Raw genomic sequence first — 24,968 nt, 5'->3', positions numbered from 1 at the left:
TTTTGTTAATTACTGTGGCAAGTACTAACTGTTGGTCTGGATGCACACAGATTCCACATGACTTCTAATTGTGTACCTGAAGTCCTGTGCTGTATTGGAGATGGTTAGGATCCTTGAGTGGAATTTTATGACAACTTAGTGCCTGAACCTGGACATTCCTAAGCTAACACCAATAAATGCCCTTCCTTGTGTTTGGTTTCTGTATCTAGCTGGCATAAAACTCTTTTTGGACTGTTCTAGAGATTTTTCTTCTTCCTGATTTGTGTGCAGGATACCAGTCTGGGTGTTGATAAAGGAAACTTTGTAGGGGGAATCTAGTAAGAAGAATCCAAATAAATTTAAGGGTAAGAGATCATAAATGCATCACTCTTCTCTTGAGATGGAGTGAATTAATTCCAGGAGCAAATAAATCTCTGTTGTTGAAAACAGCTTTGTTGAAAACCTGTAGGCAATGGTTTTGGCTTCGGGTACCTTACGTTCTTGTTTGACATTGTTCTTTTTCATTGCTTTTCACCTTGTATATGAAAAGTAGCCCCACTAGTATAGTCTTTCAGTTGTCCAGCTAATGGGTATTGATATACATGTGGTATATCATGTATATCAATACATGATATACTAATATACTAATGGTATATCATATCATTAGTCACACTGCCTTAGGTGTATGTAAGTTGCAGGGAAAAAGAAGTAATATATTTCATGCTGGATATCATTAGTGTTCAAGATGTAAAATGAAGAAGATTTAAATGAGAAAAGACTCCACACTTTTTTTTCTTTGTGCCTCTGTTTCAGATTTCTTTTATGCTTTCCAGAGTAGCTGGCACTGCTTCAGAAAATAACAATAAGTATTCCCACAGAATTTAGCTGAAGATTGATTTGCACCAGCAGAAACTATTTTAAGATGTTAAATCTGACTTCTTTTGAGGCACAGCTGTTTTAGAAAACTTTTTATTTAAAAATTAATAAAAGAAAATAGTGGATACTGTGAACTGTATTTTGAACTGAAGTTTTGTTTATTTTTTCTCAGTTTTTCTTTCTAGACCTGATTTTGTATGTGTGTCTCAAATTAACTCCTTATTTTTCCAGACAGTTACTGGGAAAAGCTTTGGAACCAAAGATTTTCGAGCAGCTCTAGAAAATGGAGTCCTGTTGTGCGAGTGAGTATTGACTTACTATGTAAAAATGCTTCAATTTTTCATCAGCCTCTTTCCTTCTTGGCTTGTTGTTTAAGTGCCAACAATGGATATTTTTTTATACTTGTTTGAAAGCTGTTCTTCCTTCCCATGGCAAACATCCACTTTCTAGATCTACGTATTCCATGTGTTGTCCAGCACACTTGTCTTAGCTGGAGCATTAATGCTCACCTTCTGGCCTTTCATTAGTTTTATTGGTTAATGCTCTTAGTGTTAGTGAAGTTTCTCTTCATCTCATGCAAGGCAGTGTGGCCCATGACTATGATGGAGGCACTCAGTTACTTACATGCTCACTGTTGTTTTGCCTGCATCAGGTTAAGAAATAATTGTAAACCCTTGTTTTCTAAATCCTGAAAGACAGTTATTCTTCCCAGAAAACCTGTCACCAAAAAAAAAAAAAATAGTTCATTTCAGTAGTGAATGTGATTAAATCATAAATTAAAAAGAAGTTGCAGGCCTCTGATTTTTTTAATAATATTAGTTCCTAAAATTTCTCTTCAGTATAAAATGTAACAGGAGCTATTTGGCCGTCTTACAATTACATCCAAGTACGTCAGTAACATTATCTGTAGGATGTCACTTGACATACAAAGGGCAATTCAGGATCATAAAAGTAAATGTTACAGCCCAGGTTTCAGTAGCATATGGACTGAATTAGTTACTACTTTCAACAGCAAACAATACTCTGACCTCAGCTTTTTCTAAAATGCTTTCTCAAAAAAGCTTTCTTTTGTTTATATATCTTATAGACTTAGCAATAATCAGACTTGTCTGGTTTCGCTGGTAGAATGAATCAGAGTTATAAAACATCCATTCATCAGGTCTATCTATAATTGGTTTGATACTTACTAGAATAGGTTTCCAGGGTTGAAAGCACTGTTAACCACCTTATATTTTAAGTTGTAAGTTTCCCATTCAGAGACTGCATAGGATGCTTAAAAATGCCTTGTATCTTGGGGAGATATCCATAGATCAGTTCAGCTATTTCAGAAAATATTTATAAAAGGTATACTGGTCTGTTTTTTCTTTTTTTATTTGTTTGTTTCATTGTATATCACAAATAACCAATGTAAATGCAAAACAGGCAACATTTCCACATCTATCCTTACGTGAATGTTGTTTCATTTTCTGTTTGTTCTCTCCTTTATTTTTTATTTCATTTGGGTACCTTGCCTTTTAGATTATCTTGCTAGTTGCTTCTGTAATTATCTGGTGTGAGGGAGGAGGGTTTTTTTTGTGTTTTTTGTTGTTGTTGTTGTTGTTTGTTTGTTTGTTTTCTGTCTTTAATACTAAACAGTTTTGTAGGGATGGAATTTTTATTTTTTGTTGCTTATATAATCAAATGTGAACTGACTGGTAATAAAATAGTTTCTTATTAAAGTAATGACTATTTCTTAGTGTATCTGCATAGTAGGATATGTGTATTATATTCAGCTGTAACTTTTAAATCAAGTCTAAGAATTGGCAATGAACTGATATACTCTAACTCTTTGATATCTTCATTGTTGACACCTATTTGGCAAAAGAACATGAGCATCCATCTGCCAAATGCAGATCACTTAAATTTATCTGTAATTAAGAGCTACATGTAAGAAAAACATCCAGTAATTTCTTCATCCAAGCAGTTTTCCTGGGGAGTCATGTAGCAATCTTTAAAGGAAAAGACATTTAATTATACTGCACTAAATCATACAGAGGTTCTCTTGTATCATAACTTTTCAATTTGACATACCTTGAAGTACAGTGTTAAGTGATTTCCGTAAGAGTTCACTGGAAATGGAAAAGAACAAAGTACGGAAGGCTTTCAAATGTCTAGTTTTCAGCAAAGCAAACAAAACACAAGATCTTAAGTAATGGAAATAAACTAGCCATAGCATTGCATGTTGCCTTGGTTGCCCCTGACATGACTTGTTTAATTTACACAGATTAGCACTGGAGGTGATATATTTGGTTTATACTGCAGCAGATCAGATCTGTACTTTCACCACTTATTCCAGTGGCAGCTCAGTTGGCTTGTTTGACTTACTGACCATGTATGTGTGTCAACTGACCGATCAGTTGACAAAATAAATCCTTCTACATTATACTAGATCTTCTGTTTACACCTTATAGGAGGAAGAAAGTTTTCTGTTACATGCTACTATGTGTTCTTAAGCACAATAAAGCAAATAAGCGATGCATGTGGAACATATAAGAAAATAATAGCTTTTCTATATGTATTTTAATTTCTTTTCTTCCTCTTTTCTCTTGATGGAAAAGTCATCAAGTGTATTTTGTTTGGTAAATTACAATGCAGCTGAAAGATCTCAGGATCTGTTACCTTATTTCTTTTTCTGCAGGCGTTTAAAAATCTCTTCCACCTCATTATGTATACGTAAACTCTGTTCTTTTTATTTATTTTCTAAATATATTTGCTGTTCAAGCAAAGAAAAAAAAATGCCATTTCGCCTGTATAATTTTAAACTCCTGGTCCTGACTCTACGTTGATGTGGGTAGATCACCAAACCCAGTTGATGTTTTGTGTGGTTAAGGGGTCTGACCAAACAAGCAGCAACAAGAAGAAGGAGCAAGTCCAAATTCCTCAGGTATTGGTGGATGAAGTCTGCAGGGTGTCCTGAGGTCCCAGTTCTTTGTTGGTCTGGTGGTCTGGTGTGTATTTCAGTGAATCATGGTATTTCCCTAACAGTATGACTGAGAAACTAGGAATGAAAGTGCAAGGAATACTTTGCCTCGTCCTCAATGCATGACAAGATGTGCATCTGTTCTTTTTTTTCAGTTTTATTGTGAATTCTATATAAAGTATGAGTGATATTGTGAGGCTTGGTCCTTTTTGTCCAACTGGACGAAAATTAAACCAAAACAACCTGCATGTGTAAAATGTTTACAAAAAAAAATATTGTATGCATCACACTGAGGCTGGTAGCATATGAAATCTGAGCTGGTTTCCTATATTTACAGGAATGTCAGAACTCTTACAAAGAACACACAAAATTAATATTTTGATATGTATTCTTCTGATAAAAGGCCTGACATAGAAGATGTAAAAGAAACTTTAAATGGGAAATTTCAGTCTAGTTAACATCAGCAACAATTTGATTCAAGTCATTTGCATACATACTCCTATGTATGCAAAGTTTTTCTTAATAAGTGATGATACTCAGACTTATATGAACTTATTTTACATAATTTTATTTCATTTCATTCTAGCTTGATTAACAAGATCAAACCTGGCATTGTTAGGAAGATCAATCGTCTGTCAACTCCAATAGCTGGCTTGGTAAGTAATGACAGCAAATCTAATATCTGTGGTATGACTTCATTATCTGTTTCATTTCGCTTAATAAGCACTCTCTTGTCTGTTGGTTTCACCACGGACTCATTACAAAAACCTACCAATTGTACAGTATTATACCTCTAATTCCATTTTTTATCAACATTTTACTATTTATACATTAACTTAAAAAGCAGAGATTAACCATGCAATGATCTGAATCTGTAACTTTAATCAACTTGCCACTCCATGGAGTAAGATATCAAGCACTCGTGGCTCCTGTGCACAAAACGCTACGGCATTACCTTTCTTTATTCAAAGGCTGTTGTATTATATTTGCAGACCACTTCAGAATGCCCACTGCTAGGGAAAGAACAAGCTAAGAAATGTTTCTTGTAACCTGATTATGTTTAGAAGCTACTTCTCAACTACAGTTAAAGCCTAGGTTGCGTTAAAATAACCCTGATGCGGAAATGTCTCTTAAGGCTTCAGCTAAGAGATTTAGCTGAAGATATTTTGGCAGAAAATCATATTGTCTGAGGGGGAGAAAAGTAATGGATGGAATCATTTACATGGGAAACTTAAGGCTTCCTGTATGCTCTTTGGCAAACATGCTGGTCAGAGACCATACACTAAATTTTTTTTTTTTTTAGCCATTTAGGATCAGGAAACATTTAAGAGGGAAAGAAAATTGAATTCTTTTTAGGCAGTTTTTTTTTCCAGAGAAAGTAGCCTTGTAAATTATTCCCAAATTACAGGATAACTGTATCTTAATCCTGTGGCCAAAACTTCTCTTTAAGAAAGACACAAAAGAAACAGATATATGTGTGATTTCTACAAGGAGATTCCCACTTTATGGTAAATATGCAGGGAAAGTTACCTGGTTTTGTACTAGAAGTAGAAGACAAAACATCTCTAGAACTTCAGTTGAGGGCATGAGACAGCAAAACATCTGCTTTTGCTAGTTAACTATGCAACTCTAGAGGGAAAAGTGTATTTAACTTGGCTAGAGGTCGTAAGATTGTACAATAATATATGGCAAGTTAACCCAAGCTCAGAAAGTGCATTTCCACATCAAATGAATGTGCAAAGCATTAGTTGCCTTTGTCCCAGAAAGCTTAGGGTATTAGGACTGTGAATGAGTGCTGTACATTCTTTTCCCATGAAGCATCCGAAAAAAGAGCTTAAAATGATCCTGGGGAAGATAGTACTGTTATTCTATCAATCGTTCGATTGCCTGAATGGCCTCTAAAGTAGCCATTAGTCCAGACCAGAAAATCATAGGATAGATTTTGTTTTTTGTGGCAACTTTGTGTTGTCTTGAACTATGAAATGAAATACTTTTTCACTTTTACGTGGTTCTTTTGTTGTTTACAGGCACACAAATTTGGTGTAGTTATTAGGTGTTTAGCTTTTCTTAGTTGGGGTGTATCATTGTTACTAGTTCCTACAAGTCTTCAAAAAGAAAAGGGAGGAAGGGTAAATGAATCTCAGAAACCATGACCATCTACTGGTATTGTTATTATTATTGGAGTACCTCTTAAAAGTGGTCCTTGAGACAGATGATGTTTTGTGTTAACCTGTGGAAAAAGTTTTATAGAAATACTTTGGTTTTAGAACGTTGTGATTATGGTGGCAATAATGGGTGTGCGTGTATCTCCCAACCTGAGAGTGACATGCTAATTTAAACAGCTTTGGAGAGCCCAGCTTCCATCTCTGAATTTGTAACTCATACTAAAACCAACTGTGCTGCGCATTTATAGAAGCACAAGCATTAGGACCTGCTAGATTCAGAATACTGTGGCTGATGAACTGCAGGATTTACAGATGGAAAGGATTCATGTTCAACCACTTCTGTTGAAAACTTCTCTGCTTTACTTTCCAGTATAGAAAAGCAAGGTTTACTGTGCTTCTAGGTATAGAGCTTGCCAGGAATTATCTGGTTTAAGTTTGCTTGCCATGTTCTGGAAATACTTTAACTGCTTGTTAGTTGATTCTCCCACAAGTCAGCTTCTAGACTGTGTTTTCCATGGCTTCATATACACTTCTACAGCTCTCACTTCTGCTGTATTCATTGTCTTTCAGTCTTACAGTAATTGCTCCCCACCAGGCCTTTACAAGATTTGGAAACCTTGTTGGTAGGGGGACTTTTACTGAATAAATAAATTTAAAAAAAAAAAAAAAAAAAAAAAAAAAAAAAAAAAAGAAAAAGGAAATTTTAGCTTCAAGAGGAAGAATTTCTTTCTAAAGGATAAACAGATGCCACAACTTGAATTTGAGTCTTTTATCATTTGATCATGTTTTCTTTACAGCTTCTTCACAGTCCTTTTGGGCCTTGGAATTTCTTCAGATTTTCTTTCCTTCTCTAGGGAGTTAATGTGTTTGACTTTTTTCTTCCCTCTCTTCCATGAAAAGTTTTGTTTGCTTCATATGCTTGACAGTTTTCTCAGAAGTATAGAAGTACAATGCTCAACATAAGTATTTGTTTGAATCTCCAGAAGGGGTTCATTGTATTGTTTGTCTTTGTAGTTATTCTGAGAACAAATTTCATTGCCTATTTTATTCAAGAAAGCTTATGTGAATAATGAAAGACTCTGGGTTTTATGTAATATTATGTATTATACTTTTTTAAATTGAGATAAGTAACTGAGACATGTTTTTTGTTGGCTTTGTTTTACAAATTAAGTGTATTATTTAATTCTCAAAAACCTAGTAGAAATTTTACATTAGAAGTACCACCTAAATTCCAAGCTCATTTTAGGCAAATGACAGTAAGCTTCAGCTGTCTGCATCACTAGTTTGATTATACTGATAGCTAGTCTGATTATACTGCGGTGTAATAACTATGGGTGTGGACTTCAGCGGTTCAGGTATAATCGTGATGGAAAGGATAAATACATGTCTTTATGATTAAACACTGAAATGAAACTTGGCATTCAATTAACAAAAGTGCTGGTACTGGACAAACTTAAAAATTCTTTGAGTTGGTGCTACAACGCTGATGTTCCATTTCTTCTTGGAGGCATGTGCCTCCCATGGCTTGCGTGACAGATAATAGTTGTCTATACCATTGAAGAAAAATATTTTTGTATCTTTGATTCATATGTGTTTATTTGGAAAACTGAACTTAGCTGTGGAGGGAAGAGACCCCAACCAAAACTCTTGAAGGCAAGTGGAGGTAGCAGGAGATAGTGGGCTGAACAGATCCGTCTTCTGATGGTGATAAGAAGCACATGGGCCAGCCCTCAAGTATAGCTCATATTCCAGGAGCAATTAACAGGGTTTGGCTGCTGGAGACACCTGCTCTGGCAGCTGCACATTTTACAGAGCAGGGTGCCCATTTGGGTTAGTTCTGGATCAATGCCAGCATGTGCAGTTGAGTGATGTGTGGTCTTAGGGCTGACACAGAGCTGCAGGGGCAGGAATCAGTTTCTGTGTAGCCATATCTGATTCCCTTGCCATTCTTGGTCAGTGATGAGTGACCAAGGAAAATGTCAGTCACTCGGGGTGGGGGTTTTTGTGCTACAGGATGTGCAGCCACAAAGGTACAAAGGACTAATTCCATCGGTAGCTGCAGAAGGCTGTGGCTTGTTGCAGGTTGATTTTTAACAGCATACAGCGGGTTTCAGAAAGAGTGATGTGCTTTTGCAGGATTTCTGAGGGGAATTCCCTTGTGCTTGACTGCTTTGATTTCCTTTAAAAGGATAGTGAAGGCAATAAACACCACTACGCTGCAAGAATGCCATTTGTTATAAACTTTGTTCTGAAATATTATATGGAGAGAGAAGAAAAAGTTTTGGTGTATCTTTCCAATTGTATAAGACAGTTTAAAGAGCAGTCCATGTATTTTTCCCTAGTACAGCAGAGCAGGCAAGCAAACCAGTACTGAGTAGCTATTTTTGAACCAATTTGCCATTTCTGGGGCATGTGATACAGGCAACTGAAGGGTCAGATTTGTGGAAGATGAATTGCACTGTGCAAGATAATAAAAGTGCAGCCTGCCTTAAATCTACTTCCTGTGGTCCATATTTATATGAAATAAGCCTATGTCAGGGAGATGTGATTTAAAGAAAACGACTTGCATTGTTGAATCTTGCTGGGTTGATCTTATTCCCTCTGCTTTGCTCCTGTTATAGAGAAAACCCTGTTTATATTGATTTTTAGAACAGCCCGAGTTATATATAGACAAAGAATTACAAATTTATGACTTGCTCCATCTGCCAGTAAGATGCAGCTGTGCTTTGAATGTGGAAAACGAATAGCAGACCATTTTCTTCATCTTCGGAAGAACTGCCTTATGCTAAAGAGCACTCCTTACTTCTCCTACCAGTGGGCAATGTAATGACAACTTGGTTAGTGGATGCTTCATTCCTGTTTCTCTTTCCTCAGCCTGGTGTTACTCCAAGGTTTCTGAGAAAGGGAAAATAAATTCTTCAATATGTTTTTTCATTCAAAGTGGTTTTTTTTTTCCTAACACCCCCCCCCCCCCCCCCCCCAAAAAAAAAAAAAAAAAATCACCAAAATACCCTAGTTATTAGTATTATGCCTAATAACAAGCATCTTGTTTTTCTTGCCGTATGCTATTTTGGAGCCTTTTCAAAATTGTAATGTCTTTTTTTTTTTTTTTTTTTTTTTTTTTTCCTGATCATTATTTTTTTTTTTTTACCTCCTTTAGTAGTGATATGGGCAAGAGGAAAGAGTGAAACAAATTTTGCATTTTTTAAATAACTCGGGAATTTAAATATTGTTAAATAACTCAGGAAGTTATTTAATAAAGTTTGCAAAATGATTTGGCTTAGTATTCTCAGGGAGAAACAAAATTAATGCTTTGCAGAAGTATCACCACCAACACCCACAAAAAAAAGATAATAAATATACGTTCTCTGCTTTTCAGCTTCAATCCCAACATGTGAAGTGGTCTGCATATGATCATACCAGGAAGAGCAGTTTGTGGTCTGAACACATTTTCCATCAAGGCTTTGCTGAGCATTTTGAAACTCATCTTTGTCTGCAGTGCTTTTGTTCCTCAGAATACTCACTTTTCCAACTTAGCTGGCTGAACAATGAATTTCATTTCAATCATGAGATAGTGGGAAGATGAGGCTAGCTTTTTTGCCTGCCCTGCTATGTCCAAATCTGGTTAATACCATCTACTTTTCCCTGAAGCTCCTGTTAGTAAGGTGGAAGTGCAACACTTTGCTCCACTCTGTGGTTGGGAAGTGCATGATCACATCATGATAGGCTGTGGTCAGACCACAGGGCAGAGTGGAGAGCTGTTGGTTTTTAGGAATTGCACATGCAGTGCAATTGACTTTTATTTTTCTAAGCTGGTTCCTCATCTCAAATGAGTAGACGTGCTGCTAAATAACTGTGTGAGAGCTGGATGAATGAGCATCATACACCATTTTCATGCAGTTCTTATTTTAGTTTTGGCAAAGATGGCTTTGGCTATCTGGTTGGGTTTTCTTTTTGAGTATGTGTGTTTTTACTGATTTATTGTGAGCTTTTGTTTCCTTTTCACACAAGAGAATGAAATTGTTCATCTATATGCAGTCCTGGGTTTAAAGACATGCATCAGAAATACTGGAGAATGGGATTTTATTTTTGTTGTTGTTCTAGCATGGAACCAGGGTTACTTTAGGGTAAAGAGTGCTTTTGTTTCTGGTTCACATAGGCCAATAAGCTCTTCTGACCAGTGCTACACAAACATCATTCCTTCTCTTCTTTAATGCAGTCCAATATAACAGTGCTATGTTGCATAATGAATTTACTTAATGTATCAGAAGGTATTAATTCCTCTTGCACACCAAGACAACTACCTGAAAAGGCAAGGGAGAGCTACTTTGTTATGGACATCAGCAGGTAACTCCTAAACCAGTAAAGTATGGAATAATAAGGGTAGGAAGAGAGAAAGGTGAAAGAAAATTATAACAGAATGAAAGGGAGATAAAGATGGGGTGGAGAAGGTAAAACATTATGATGAAAAAATATTTTTCTGAGTCTTTGTATCTAACACTTGGCAAACCTTGGAGCCGCCCTGGTATTTCCTTATCTGTTGTCATCGGGTAGAGCTGGCCAAAATTTTCTTTTCTGTGGGAATGTTTTCCTGACAAAGCTTTTAATTGCTGCAGGGGAATGGCAAGTAAATGAAAATTTCCCTTTGCTGTAGAATGCTTTTAAACTCTTTTTTTTATTATTATTTTTTTATTTTTTTTTATTTTCCCAGATAAAATCCAAACGATCTTCATTGTTTCTTATAGGATTTAGCTATGAAGTTTTCACTAAATTACTTAATCTCAAATCAGTCATGTATTCCACTTAAAAATATATATATATTAAAAATTGTTGGTAATATTAATGTTCTTTATAAGAGAGATCTTTAAAAGCAGCTCTAATTCTCAAGTTCTTTGTGCTGAAAGTTCTGATTGTATTTGCTTTTTCTTGCTGTTCAACTCCTTGTTTTTTAGTAAAGCCTTTACGTAGCTCTGTGCTTCTTGTCTTCCTGTATTTTGCTTATTTTTTTAATAAGTTTCTACTTGCTTGTTCAATTTCTGTTCTGGAAATCAGGTAGTGGGGATTACATGAGTAATATGAGCAGTAGCTTTTGTGGTATGAGAGAATGAATATACATGAACCTCTTTGTATGCACGAATGCTTAGAACAAGTTGAGTAAAAGCATTTGTTGGTATTTGATAAAAAAAAAAAAAAACCCCCCCCCCCCCCCCCCCCAAAAAAAAAACCCAAACAAAAAAACCCAAAACCACAACAGCAAAAACAAAAAAGCAACAACAAAAAAGTAAAATTTTAAACCTGGATGGAGTTGTTGGTAGTGCTGCGACTAACAGTATCCAAAATCTCTCATAAGAAATAGCCTCATAATAAAATTTGGTTGAGAGCCATCTAATGACTTAATAACCACTTAACTTGCTCTGTTTGCTCGTCTAATGTTTCTTTTTGCAGTGACGAGAGGGTTGGCCATTCTGAGGGAGAGTTGTACTGAGGGATGTGGAATGTTGCTCTTTCTCTGGAAGGTTTGATGTAGCCTTCCTGACAAGGACCAGGGCCATCATAGCTAATGCAGCTGTGAGCTCTGCCTCAAAGCCTGCTTCCATTACACCACCTTTTCCTCATGGCTGATCTGTCTTGTGAATTGTATTCCTCTTTGGACTGTCAATTCAGAGGTAGAAGGTGAGTGTGTGAGCAGCAATTTACAGAGTGAAGTTGCATAAGCGCTTAATGTGTTCTGCTTGCAAGCCAATTAGACTGATGTTGCTTTGCATAAGGCAAAGCACAAGATGATGCATGTTTTTTCTAAGGGAAAAAAAGTATACATAATGTGCAAACAAAAGGCCAAATGTGTAATCGCAGCTTCTTAGAGAAATCTTTACTTACATGGAAGGAGATTATTATTTGCTTTACAATGGCAATTAGTATTTATTTTGGTTTTTATTTATGAATTTGTTATGTCTAAAAGCTGAGCAGAACAGGGAGAAAGCGAAGTGAACGTGGGTCTAAAGAACTTGTGTTCTTCATCCACCTCCTATCACATCTGCTTTCCCTCATGAGGCACTCCATGAGATTTTAGGCAGGCTCAGTAACATTTCAGATGACAGAAAAGTGATCAGTTTCCTCCTTACTGTAGTAATTATCTATCTCTTTTCATTCAATTTCCTTTTTATGCTGCAGGTTAACAAACTACTTTCAAAAAGTGTTACTTTCCCTTTTAATGTGGGATGTAAGACAATTTCAGTGAAGAAATTTAATTCTAAGCAATCAAGTTTTACTATATTATTAAACTTGAGGCAATTTGAGGGGCTGTGTTCTCCATGCTTTTCATGCTTTTTACTTTTCTTTCTTTCTTTCTTCTTTCTTTCTTTTTTTTTTTTTTTTTTCCCTCCATATATTTCAGCCTTAACTGTAGCTTGAAACCTGTCTGCCTGCTCTGGCAGATACCATTAAATACTAAAGAACATTTTAATGTATGATTGTATTTGGTGGCATTGTTTGCATTAGCATCTCATCTCCAGACTTCACAAAGGCTTAAGCTAGGTGAGGACTTCTAGATGACTGTTACCAAGTAGGTAACTGGGATGCACGTTAAGTATCTAGTTTTGTTCTGACAAGTCCAATTACATGGGAGGGGAAACTTTTTTCTTTGATCAGTGGTCCAGCTCTAGTGCTCAAACAAGTTTCCCGGACATAAAAGAATTTATGTTAGCCTAAGAAAATATCTCTTTACCTGAGAGGTGACACAGGAATGGTATTTCAGACAGATAGCAGTATCAAACAATTTTTCTTTTTTTACTTTAGGAATTGAAGTTATATTTTGTCAGTGGTGTAAAGAAAAAAAAAAAAAAGACAATTGGAAATTAGCTTGTACATCTCCTTTGTAGAATTCAGGCACTACAGTTATCATTACTTTAAACTCCTGAACAGGCATTACTTAAAATCTGGGAGATTCATGGACAACGCAGCCTATAGGGTAAAAATTCTATCTGAAAAAAAAACAAACAGAAAAAGTAAAAAAGTAAATTTATAAATTACAAAGCATTTTAGAAACCTGATCACTATGATTAAGAATTTAAAGAAGTTGTTGTATTTTAACATAAAAATCTTTTGAAATGTTACATCTCAAAATGCTTCACCTCAAGCAAGCAGGGCATGGGCAGTGCAAAATAAACCAGGAAAACCCGGACAGGGATAGAATTTTAACTTTCAGTTCTCTCATAGCCTTTACAGCTAAACAAAACATGTTTGGAACGAGCTCAGAGAACATAAAACTACAAATTAATTAATGTCAGGAGCGATGCAGGAATTGATAAGTATGTTCATAAATCATTTTTTGTGTGCTGCTTCTGCTGTCTTATGGGAAAGAAAAATATGGCTTTTATGAAAATACCCTTGTTAAACAATTAAGAAAAGAGAGCTGTATACTAGAAAGGAAGTATGGTTATTAATAGTTGGAGATGACATTGTTCTGTAGTTTTTCATTCCCTGATAGTGGGAGTATGTAATCACTGCAGTGGTTTACTGATGTTTTGTGCCCTTTTTCTTGAAAGCATATGTCATGTTTCAGCCTTAGCTATGAATTTCCTTTAATTGTTTTTTTGTTGTTGCTTAAACACTTTGAAATTTAGGGTGTGGGGAAAGGGGAGGTTGATGCAAACTCTTTGTGACATTTTTAGTAGCTGCTTAAAGCTTCAATGAAACCCATATGTTCTATTAAACTGACAGTGCTCTCGGAGGTGATGACAAAATGAAATATATAGAGAGGATGTAAGTGGGGAGAAGTTGTATAGCAAGGACCCCAAAGCACACACCCTGAGAAAAGATGGTTCAGCTGTTAGGCCTGGTCTCTGGTCAAGGGATAGCAAATACTGTGAATATTGGTTCCTTACTGTGAATTGCAAGTAGGAGTTGGGAAATGTTTTAAATAAGAGCAGCTGTTTCAGACTGACACTTTGAATGGGTTGCTGGGAAGAGATGTTATAGAATGTCTTAGGTTTGAGGGGAAAGTAAGATCACCTAGTTCTAACTCATTTGCCATGGGCAGGGCTGCCACTCACTAGATCATGCTACCCAGGGCCCCATCCAACCTGGCCTTGAACACTTACAGGGATGGGACATCCACAAGTTCTCTAGATGACCTATTCCAGTACCTCACCACTGGGGTACATTTTTTTCCCCTAAGATTTAGCCTAAATCTCCCCTTTTGAATTGAAACCACTACCTCTTGACTGATCACTATCAGATATTTTACAAAATATGTCTCTCTCCTGCTTATAACTTCCTTTCAAGTACTGGAAGGCTGCATTGATATCTCCCCAGGTTTTTCTTTTCTCCTGGCTGAACAAGCTCAGCTCCCTCAACCTTTCTTGATAGGAGAGGTGCTCCAGCCCTCTGATCATATTAGTGGCCCTCCTCTGGGCTTGCTTCAACACCTCCATATCTTCCTTGTGCTCAGGGTCCCAGGCCTGGATGCAGTACTCCAGATGGGGTTTTTAGAAGTGCAGAACAGAAAGGGACAATCACAGCGTGCTAATTAAATATTTTTGTAAAATAGCTGTAAAATATTAGGACTGACTTTAAGAATCTTCTAATATGGAAATTTTTAATCCTTTCTCCAGCTCTAAACTAACGTGCCAAAAAAAAAACCAAAAAAAAAAAAGGTATGACTTCCCCCCATCTTGCCAACAGTTAACAGCATACATAAATATGGTTGCCAAATAACCTGCAAAAAAACTCTATTTTTCAACTCAATTAACAGTAGTCTGTAGTGTACCCTGTTTACTCTGTCAGTTGCATGCCATTTTTATTTCCTCAAATATCTGGTGACTCTCCGTGTTTCTTTACAAACATTCCTTCGTAACGGAAAAAAAATGTCAACCATGTAGAAAAGGTACACACCTTAAATTATACTGGTGATATTTATAATCTCATTTCTTCCGCCTTCGTCAGGGAAGTGAAGATTTGAGACTTACAGCAGAGTGTTTCGTTGTGTTTTTTGTGTGTGTGAAATCTTCAAAGGGCAGCCACTGCAGAGCATTTCTTGCTGGCATGTCAGATATTTATTGATGTGTGGCGTTTGAAATTCCTGGCAATTTCCAAAGAAACTAGATGTTAATTGCAGCAGTGACACTTGCTCTTTGTGGTATAGCTGGAGTTATATGGCTATGCTACTCACCTTTTTGTTTGGTACGCAGTTCACATACCACATCTTTCAACACTTGTCTGAACACCTCCGTGCCCATGCTGAATCACTCTCCTCCGGTGCTGTATGTAAAAGAATAAATACGGTGCCAACACCTAATGCATGGAGTTGCTGCTGCAACTGTGGTGGCCAAGCTTTCTTTCTGCAGGGCATGAGAGCAGGGAGGGACAGGAGGAAGCTGGGTGCTGGTGCTGGAGTTAGGATGGGGCTGAAAAGCAGATGATCTCCAAATCTGGGATATCTTACTCTATGGAATAAACTCCGACAGGGCAACAGGGTTCAAAAAAAAGGTGGTGGGATGTTACTCCTCTCAGGAAACAAAAGGCATTTGTCAGTGGCTGCTGAAGAAGTCAAAGGTAGAGGGAGCTTTCAAATTTTTGTTTAAGAAGGACCAGGTACCAAATCTTAGTTGAAAATCAATCACTATGTGAATTGAGGATCTGAGAGATTTTTTGCGTCAAGTTCCGTGTACAAGTGAAGGGCTGGATTTAATCTGTATCAAATGGTTAGGCTGTGTGAGCAAAACCAGGAAAAAACATACATACTGAAGAAAAAGGGTGGGAGGGGGGGAGATGGAGAAGGGAGGAGGAGGAAAGAGTAGGGGTGGCAAAAAGGAAAAGCAAGCTCTGCCAAAACTTTTAATGTTTCAAGAACAAGAGTTCTTATTTTATTACTCATTAGGCTTCAGGGGAGTTTCACCTTTAAGTGGATTACTGTCATTCCAACTCTGTCTAGTAGGTAGGATAACTTGGCATTGGAGTGCTTTAAACACTTAGTTTGTCAACTCTGTTGTTTTTTATAAGTTCAGGGTGAAAAGCACATCACTTGATTTTCTTGACTTTGGCTCAGATGTCTGAAAGTTGGTGGGAAAGCTAAGGCTTTTCTAAACAAGGATGCTATTCTGTAACACAGCATTTTGATCCTATACTTGCTTTATAGTCAGCATGCCTGTGGGTGTTCCCTCAGTTCCCTTTATAAATGTCCAAAGTGGGGTTAAAGCTGAGAACTGTACAGAACGCTCTTGACTGAAAGTCCTATAGGCTGAGGTTGTCAGAGTGTTGTACTTTTGCCCTTTTTCTCTATGGTTTGCCTTATTTGGTAACAGTCACATCCCTGAAACGCACCTGTAGTTTACAACTTGTTAATTGCTCTTATCGCTGAAGTATTCATTTAGGTTATATATTGTTGCTGGATTACTGTAGTGAAGTTTACACAGCAGCACAATAGAGAAGCAAGGTAGGCCTGAAAAAGATATCAAATCCTTGAAGACAGTTGGTCCCTTCCTACAGCAATTACCTTGAACACCAGAAACATGAAGTCCCACAAAAACAAACAAACAAAAAAAAACCCCATGGTGCTCAGTGCATCAAGAGGATGGAGGCAATGAGGTGAACTGGGCAGGTCTTCTGCTGGCCGCTAACTGCAGTGGTGGGGAATGCCAGGGGCTGGGAATGTCACAGCTGGGAATGAGGATGGTCCTTCTTGTCTGAAATCAAAATGGATCTTATCTAAGGCTGTTTCAGAAGTTGATTTCCATAATGGTTCAACTCTAGTGAGACCAATTGCATTGTCAATTGGTAAGTGACTGTGCACAGCAAAAAGGAATGTTGCTTATCAAGGCTCTTATTTAAAATTATTGATACTTGGAGCAGGCAGCTCACAGAGGAGCAGTTTGTGCCTTGTATCTGTAATCATGCACAGAACGTGCTGTGGGGAAGACTTGCCTGTCAAGCATTATAATATCATTCACAATTTGTTTTTCTGCACTGTATGGAAAAATAGTGGAGGGTACACACAGGGGAGTGGTAAAGCAATTAGCATTATTTCTGATCTTTGACCAATGTAGTGCTCCACAATGTTGCTGATTTACAGAACAGAAGCCCTGAGGTCATTAGAAGTTAAATTATCTTGCAGGACTTTTAAAAATTATTTGTATTCTTAATTTTTGAACTAAGAAAAAAAAGGGGTGGGGGATGGGAGGGTGGAGGAAGTCATTCAACTATTAAATCCACTTTTCCTATCTCCAGTTCAATATTGAATCCATTGGCCATCTTCTACAGAAATAACAAGAGCTGTAAGAGCATAGGTAGTTGCATTTTATGGATGGGACAAATGTGAAGCAGTCTGTCATGCAAGGCCAAGGTGGTAATTGCAGTTCCTGGCTCCCAGGCCTGTGGTCAGACCATAATGTTCAACACTGTTCTTGGCTCTTCCCCCCCTTGGCCCCCTCCCCCCTTGCACCTAAAACTGCTAATAATTGAAATGTACCTCCGAGGAAGAGCAGGTCACCCAACTTGTCAAACGAGATCATTTGCAAGTTTCTTCCCTTACCCCGCCTTTGAACATAAACAGCGTGTAGCTCCTCTGTGATGCTGTTGCAAAACACAGCTCTAAATTCTGTATTCAACTATTTTGACCTAGCTTTAGTGGCTAGTATAATGTTGTGTAAATGAGAAGTAATTAATGCCTTAAAAGCAAACAAGAAGTTCCTATTTTTCTCTTAAAATGTACACTTTCTTGGAGGAATGCAGATGTCAAGAAGCTTTGTCATGAAGGCATGGAGTTATCTTGAAAGATTACACTAAATGTCTTCGTAAGTGCAATACTAAGAAATGCCTGTTAAATGTGGGTTAAGATGTTTTTCAGAATTCAGTAGCCAAAAGAAATACATCACTCTCTTCCTAAAATGTCAATTTTGTTGCTAGGCACTGTAGATGCTGGGTGTTTGTTTTTAGGGAGAGGGTGGAGGCGGTGGTGGGAAGCCTGAGAATTGAATTGATTCTGGCACCATGTAGCAGTTTGGGTGATGCTTTAGTACTTTGGTGCAAATCTGTTTCACGGTCCTGGGAGCACAGGTTGCCAGTATGAAATTATGTTCCCTTCCTTCACATTCTGCAAAGGGTAGGGTGGTGGGTGGGATAAAAATAAAGTTTAGAAACCACAACAACAACACAAACTTGAATGGCAGAAGAATAGCTTCAACTGAGTTGGGGGCTATTTTGCATAAGAGTAGGACATTATATGGAGGACTGTCTATGTTTATTGGCTTACCCAGCCAGGAAAAACAGAAAAACACCATGTTAATTAAATTGCTTTTCTCACAGATGCCAACTGAATTGAAAGATGTGCTGTAACTTGTATGGTTTCAAGATCTCACTGTGTTTAAGTGCAGAATTTCAGAGAAACAGTTAACTTGGAAGAACGCAGGCTTACCACACAATGTGGCTGCACCCTAAAGAAAGCAAATGTATTTACAGACTTATTTAAATTAATATTCCTGCCTCACCCAGATAATCACGATAATGAGGGATTTATTTTGTTAATTAAATTGGAACTCACATTTGCAAGATGAATTCAGTGTGATCTTGTGTTGCACGTGTATAGTCAAAATAAGATGTTGGTTACGCATCCTTATATGGAGACTCTCCAAATCCCTTTCATGCTTTTTGATTTTCACAGCACTGAGATTTTTTTAAATTATTTTTTATATTTTACCTACAGTTTCACATTTCAGTTTTGTCTACTGGAATTCTTGAGCATTCTTGCATCTGTAATTTTCTCACCCTGTTACTCATGCTATTTTTCCTTCATTTTAGGAGCAGCAACCATAGCACCATTGCCACTTGTGATTCTCTCCATATTTTTAATTACTTTATCAAATTAACATTATTTTTAGAAGAAAGTGGGCAGGTTCATGTATTTCCCACACAGAGGCTGCCTTCTTTACAGTCTGGAGGATGGTGATGCATTGACAGTAGGACACCATGGCAGCCCTGCCTTTCCAACCCTATCCACCTGCTGCAGCTACCATGCTGTGGCCCAACCCACTGCCCTTTGTTGGGGAGAAGATGAGTGCTGAGGTCAAGCAAGGACCAACAGGGAAGTGCCGTACCACTATGGAAAAGATCCATCTCTTTCCACTTCTCCTATCTGTGACTTTGCAGGAGTGAGGAACGCAGCCATGCTTGTGATGTTGGAGGGGAAGGCATAGACCACAGACTTACTAATATTGTTTCTGCCTGAAGGCGAGGTATGGAAAGACAAAGGCTGTTCCTTGCGTTGACATGCCACCTTGTCTTGCTTTAAATATTGGTTAGAGGGGAATGCCGTAGCAACAGGCCTAGGGGAAGGCTCTGTGATGCCCTGTGGGGACCAGAAAGGCAGGTGCGTGCCTGAAAGTGTGTGGTATCAGTTGTCATTCCCCAAACTGCAATATTTAAGTGCCAGCTGCTTGACCTGCTTCTCACTGGGAGCTCAGCCTCTCTTGTGTTAAAACTTCACAGAGGGTTTGGGTGTGGTTTACTTTGAAGTCTGTGGGCAAAAATGAAATGTTGGATGGTAAAAGCTATACCTAGTCAGCGTTCTGCGGTGTGCTTTTAATGTAAGTCTCTACAGCCTGTGGGAAACAGCAGCTGTGCTTGGAGCATCTAAAATGCCCTACTGTTTCTCTGTGTACATAGTCTAGGGAAAATCATACAATCTCTCCTCTCTGTGTCTTTTCAGCCTCCCAGAACAAATTTACAAACAGGATAAATGCAACAAAAATGGACTGCACTTGAATTTTGTGGTTAACACGTCAGGCTTTATTTTTGTTATGATTTAAAAAAAAAAAAAAAGTGTAACGGCATCATTTTAATTCCAGCTGAAGATGCTCACGGATGTGCATTGAACAAACTCTACTCTGAAAACATCTAGTTGCTTTTTGTCATTGTTATCACTGTTATAAATGGCCAATTATTCATTTCCCTTTGCTGTCAGTCCTCTTGCGGGCTTAGAACAGTATTAACAGTATTGTCTCTCACGGTTCATGCAGCCCAGGGACTATAGGTCAGTCTCACCTCTGTGCCCAACAAGACTTGTGCAAACCATGTTCTGCATGACATCCTTGTCTGTAAACTGGAGACTGATGGGTTTGAAGGGTGGACCACTCAGTGGTAGGTAACTGTCTGGGTAGTTGCACTCAAAGATTTGTGGTCAAGAGCTCGATGTCCAGGTAAAGACCAAATAATGAGTGAGGTTCCTCAGGTGTCAGGATTGGGACTAGTGTTACTTAACATCATTGTCAGTGACACGGGCAGCGTGACTGAACGTGCCCTCAGCAAGTTTGTAGATGACACCAGGCTAAGTGGTGCAGTCAACATGCTGGAGGGAAGGTATGACATCCAGATCAGCCTTGACAGGCTTGGGAGGTCGGTGTGTGTGAATTTCATGTAGTTCAGTAAGGCTAGATGTAAGGTGTCCTGCACATAGGTCAGGGTAATCTCAAGAACAAATACAGGCTGGGTGGAGAATGGATTCAGTGCAGTTCTGCAGTTAACAACTTTTGGGGGGGTGTTGGCTGATGGGAAAACTGAACATGAGGCAGCAGTACATGTGTGTAATGCAGAAAGCCTGTATCCCGGGCTGCATTAAAAGAGGTGTGGCCAGCAGGGATAGGGAGGTGGTTGTCCCCCCTTCTCATGAAGCCTCACCTGGAGTACTGCATTCAGCTCTGGATTCCCAAACATAGGAAGTACATGGACTTGCTGGAGCAGGTCCAGAGGAAGGCCATGAAGATGATTAGAGTGCCTCTCCTCTGAAGAGAGGCCAAGTTATTCAGTCTTAAGAAGAGATGGCTCTAAAGGAACTTCTAGTGGCCTTCCAGTAGCTAATGGAGGCCTGCAGGGAAGATGGGGAGGGGCTCATTATCTCAGGGATTACAGTGATGGGACAAAGAGTAATGACTAAACTAGAGGAAGGCTGATTTTATATTAGGGAAAAAGAGGAAATTCTTCACTATAAGAGTGGTGAGGCACTAACACAAGTTGCTGAGAGACGCTGTGGATGTCCCATCTTGTCAAGAAATGTCCAAGGCCAGGCTTTGAGCAAGCTGATCTAGTGAAAGGTGTCCTTGCCCACAGCAGCAGAGTTGGGGCTAGATGAAATTTAAAATTCCTTCCAACCAAAACCATAGTATGATTTTCTTGGCATAAACAAACCAAATTCTCATGTTCTCTGCTTATTATTTAGGTTCCTTGTCTTTTTCTCAACACGTGACATCTTTCTGTTCAATTCTGTTGATTTGAATCTTTCTTAAAATTAGACGCTCAGCCATGGTTTACAGAGATTGTGAGCATCTTGTTTGCAGAAGGCATGTAGGAACACATGTGTTAAACTTGTTTTTCTCATATACATTGCTTGTGTGCCTTGTGGTCACAAGGAAATAGAGCTGTCATTTTCCAGATGTTTGAGGTCTGATATATTTTTTTCTTTTTTCTATGTACTATGATGAAATTAAGATTCCAATGCAGCGTTTGAAATGGAAAGGGTGGCAGCCATTAGTCTTATGAAAGTATAGCTATATTTCATGACTTGGTAAAAGGAATAGCAAGATGGTTACTATATTTGAGCACTTTAATCACTGAACAATGTTCCCGTTTCACATTTCTAATAGTGAATCTAATTGCAAGCTTGACAGCTTGTCATTTTTTTCTGCTTATTTCTGTGGTACTATTCAAAATTCATTTACAGGTTTTTATTCTGTAAGACTTTAAAATGGTTGCCAGCTATTTTGGGACTTGTAGCTTCAGTGATTTACTGTGATGATTAGAAATGCTCAAGAGAACTTTACAAGTACAGTATCCAGAAGAGCTAATTTGTTGATGCTACACCTTTTCATGTCAATATCCAAACTTTGTGCAATAACCTTCTTGATGATTTTGTTGCTGAGATGTGAATCCCAGCCCCCAGCTTTAGGAAGGTTTGGAGTTACCTAGACAATGGCAAGCATGATCAAACTACTGGCTTGGCAGCTGGGAAGAGGAAGATTTACGGTTGTTCCTTTCTACATGCCAGTGAGTGCCTTGCCTAGCTGAGTTTTGTGTCACATTTTTTTTTCCCCCTTTGACCTGTTTCTGAAGGTGTTAACTCATGCATTGTAGGTGCCATACGTGTTGTTTATCACGACGTTGATTCTTAGTTCAGTTGTTACAACACATCAAATTCTGTCATATGCCAACAATTTTGTTGTTGTACAGCTGAGCCACCACTGATGAGCAAGTACTTGTGTTTTCATTACACTCAGGGTGTGGGCAACATCAGTTTTTCTAAGTCTCTGACTCTTCCTTGTTTATCTGCACAGTGCAGGCGTTCTCTGCAGTTCAGTTGATGCAACCCATGTATTTACTAGGTTACTATGACTTTTGGCAACTGGTAAACCCATCAGAGCACGCTGCCTTGGAAGTGGGACTATAAATTGTGTCCTCTCCTATATAAAAGGAAACTGCCTTTTTCAAGTTCTTGAGCCTTGGTACTAAGGTGACACTTCCAATAAAAATGCCATTTCTAAGCTGGTGTTACTTGAAGGTGCAAAGAGGATGGGAAGGAGAAGTGTACGGGGGTACACTGGCAGAAAGCTCTAGCTTGACTGCTTGTGCAAGCAGCCCTTTGGGTGCTGCAGCAGCTGGTGCAGAGGTGAGGTTACCGTCCTTTATTGTTCCTGGCTGCTCATGCAGCACCGTTTCATGTCCCACATTGTCACTGCCATGGCATATCTCTCCTCCCCTTCCATCCCCAGTAGAACAGTCCCCACTACAGCACACCATGTGTCAGACCTTGAGGCATAACACTGATTGTTTGAGAGTCAGCTGAGACCTTATGGATGTAGTAACACAGAGACATAACTTGCACAAAGAATACTGTGTTCAAATATTTTCCTTGAATAATATCATGTTTACAGACTGATAAGAATTAAGGGGAATCCTGGGGACCTTCAAAACAGAAGGTTGAGGGGATTCTTGGATTTACTTTCTTTTTCTTTAAGTATTTGTTTTACTTCTTGATGCGTTTGAAGCAGCTGCTACTTTTTGTGTACTTCCTTTTAGTGAGTTATTTTCAGTGATTACATGTAATTATATAAAAAAAAAAAGTGGGGGATTAAAGTGTATTAAATTGCTGAAGTGTAGCTTTTTCATACTCTGAAATTCTGATATAAGTATCTTGACTTTACAGACCCACAGCATAACATGTCTGTGTGCAGTTTATGAGCTAAGTAACCCTGTGTACCTTTTCCTGTGGCTTTCAACCAAACTGAGAAGTGCGCAAGAGGGCAAATTCTTTTGTTGTTGATAGCATTCCACGTTAACGAGAAGGAATTTCTTGCCTATTGCCTATTGTTTATGAAGTGGAAAGAGATCACAAGTTGTATAATCTCTCACTATATCGTGTGAGGTTCCCCCCCCCTCACCTCCCCCCTCCGTTTAACCTTGCCCTTGCCAGACTGTTGATCTGTAGCAGGTGCAGCAGGTGGGTGCTGCAATACACTATTGCACCTATGTTTTGCTATACGTTGGTGTTTTGGGGGGGGAGAGGGGGGTGGAGAGGAAAGGAAGGGAGGACCAACAAGGAGAGCAATCCCCACAACTGAGGAAGCAGCAGGGTTTGAATACTGTTTGGTTTCTGTCTTTCAGGAGCTTGCTCAGCAACCAAACCCAGATTCTAGGTGCAGTATTCCGTAATTGGTCTGTAATCATAGAAACTGCATGTTCCTCCTCTTCCTCTCCTGCCAAGAGTTTCTGGGTGGTGAATGTCAGTAGCTGGAGTTATTTTTAAAGGCAAGAGGTGAGGCTTGTCGTGCAAAGCTAGAAAGAGGGCGTTTGTTTGCTGAACAGAGCTGACATCAAAGTGGAGATTGCTGCCTACTGGCTAGCTGCTGCTTTATGCCAGGTAATCTTTAACGTATCAGTCAGTCACCAAGATCACCGGCTGCATGTGTATATGAGAAACGACCTGTATTTATGATCCAGAAGATTTGCTTTTTTTATTTTTATTTCCATGAGCTGGACTTTGACATTTAGAGGCTCACACTAATCATCTTGCAAAACCTGCTTAGTGCCTAGTGCTTCTAACTCAGCAACTGCTTTCTACTTCTCTCTGCAGGATAATATAAACGTTTTTCTGAAAGCTTGTGAAAATATTGGATTGAAAGAAGCTCAACTTTTTCATCCAGGAGACCTTCAGGATTTGTCCAATCGAGTTACAGTCAAGTGAGTTCTGCGGTTTTGTTTTTTCCCCTCCCTTCTCCCTCTAAGCTTAGCTGAATAAGTTTCTCAGGCTTCTTTTTTGTTTTTTAATGTTTGCCTATGGAAAATTCTTCTTTTAATCTGGTAAGAGCAGTTCTGAATACTGTGGTGAAGGTTTATGTGTTCTTGAAACTAGTCAATAATGTTTGTGCAAATTTAATTTCAGAAACTAATTATTATTAAACCTCACATAAGCAAAGTAATTGTTAATGAATATTTACAACATTTTGTATATTAAATGGAATCTGCTTAGGTTATTTTAGGCTTAGAGAAAAATTAACTGCTGAGTGATACAACAAGCATTGCTTTCCTTTATGTTTTGAGATGATTTATGTGAAATCTGAAAGGCTGAGGTGGTTTTTCTGATGCTTGTCTGAAGTGCAGTGGAGCTTGGGTATGGTATTCCTGAAGGACTTCTATTTCCTCCACTCCAAATGTTAGCCAAGTGTATGTCACTGAGTGTTACACCTTTTCTCAAAATATGTGAGTAGAAACCAAGGACAGAATTGCACAGAATAATTGTCTTGTTTACAGAGGAGGAAGTTTTTTTTCTTTGAAACAGAAATAATTTGGATCTGAGATGTAATTACTCTAATTTCTGGGCTACTGTGTCTTCTAATACAAGTTTCATTGCTAGTTTCTGAGATTAATGTGGAACTCTCACATGTAGGCACTTAACAGGTGTTTTAAGATAAACACGTCACCAAAAGATGTCTTAATGGGGCTTCTTGCTT

At 38.4% G+C, this 24,968-nt stretch overlaps 1 protein-coding gene across 1 annotated transcript in view; it reads left to right on the top strand.

Moving 5' to 3' along the window:
* LMO7 (LIM domain 7) overlaps positions 1 to 24,968 on the top strand; it is a 128,429-nt gene that overhangs the window by 32,673 nt on the left and 70,788 nt on the right. Inside the window, 3 exon segments of the mRNA XM_032442945.1 lie at positions 1,087 to 1,157; positions 4,401 to 4,470; positions 24,092 to 24,198. Coding sequence (XP_032298836.1) covers positions 1,087 to 1,157; positions 4,401 to 4,470; positions 24,092 to 24,198 — 248 coding nt within the window.

This window comes from Coturnix japonica, chromosome 1, assembly GCF_001577835.2.
Source record: "Coturnix japonica isolate 7356 chromosome 1, Coturnix japonica 2.1, whole genome shotgun sequence".
NCBI lineage: Eukaryota > Metazoa > Chordata > Aves > Galliformes > Phasianidae > Coturnix > Coturnix japonica.
This window is presented reverse-complemented; position numbering and strand designations above follow the sequence as displayed.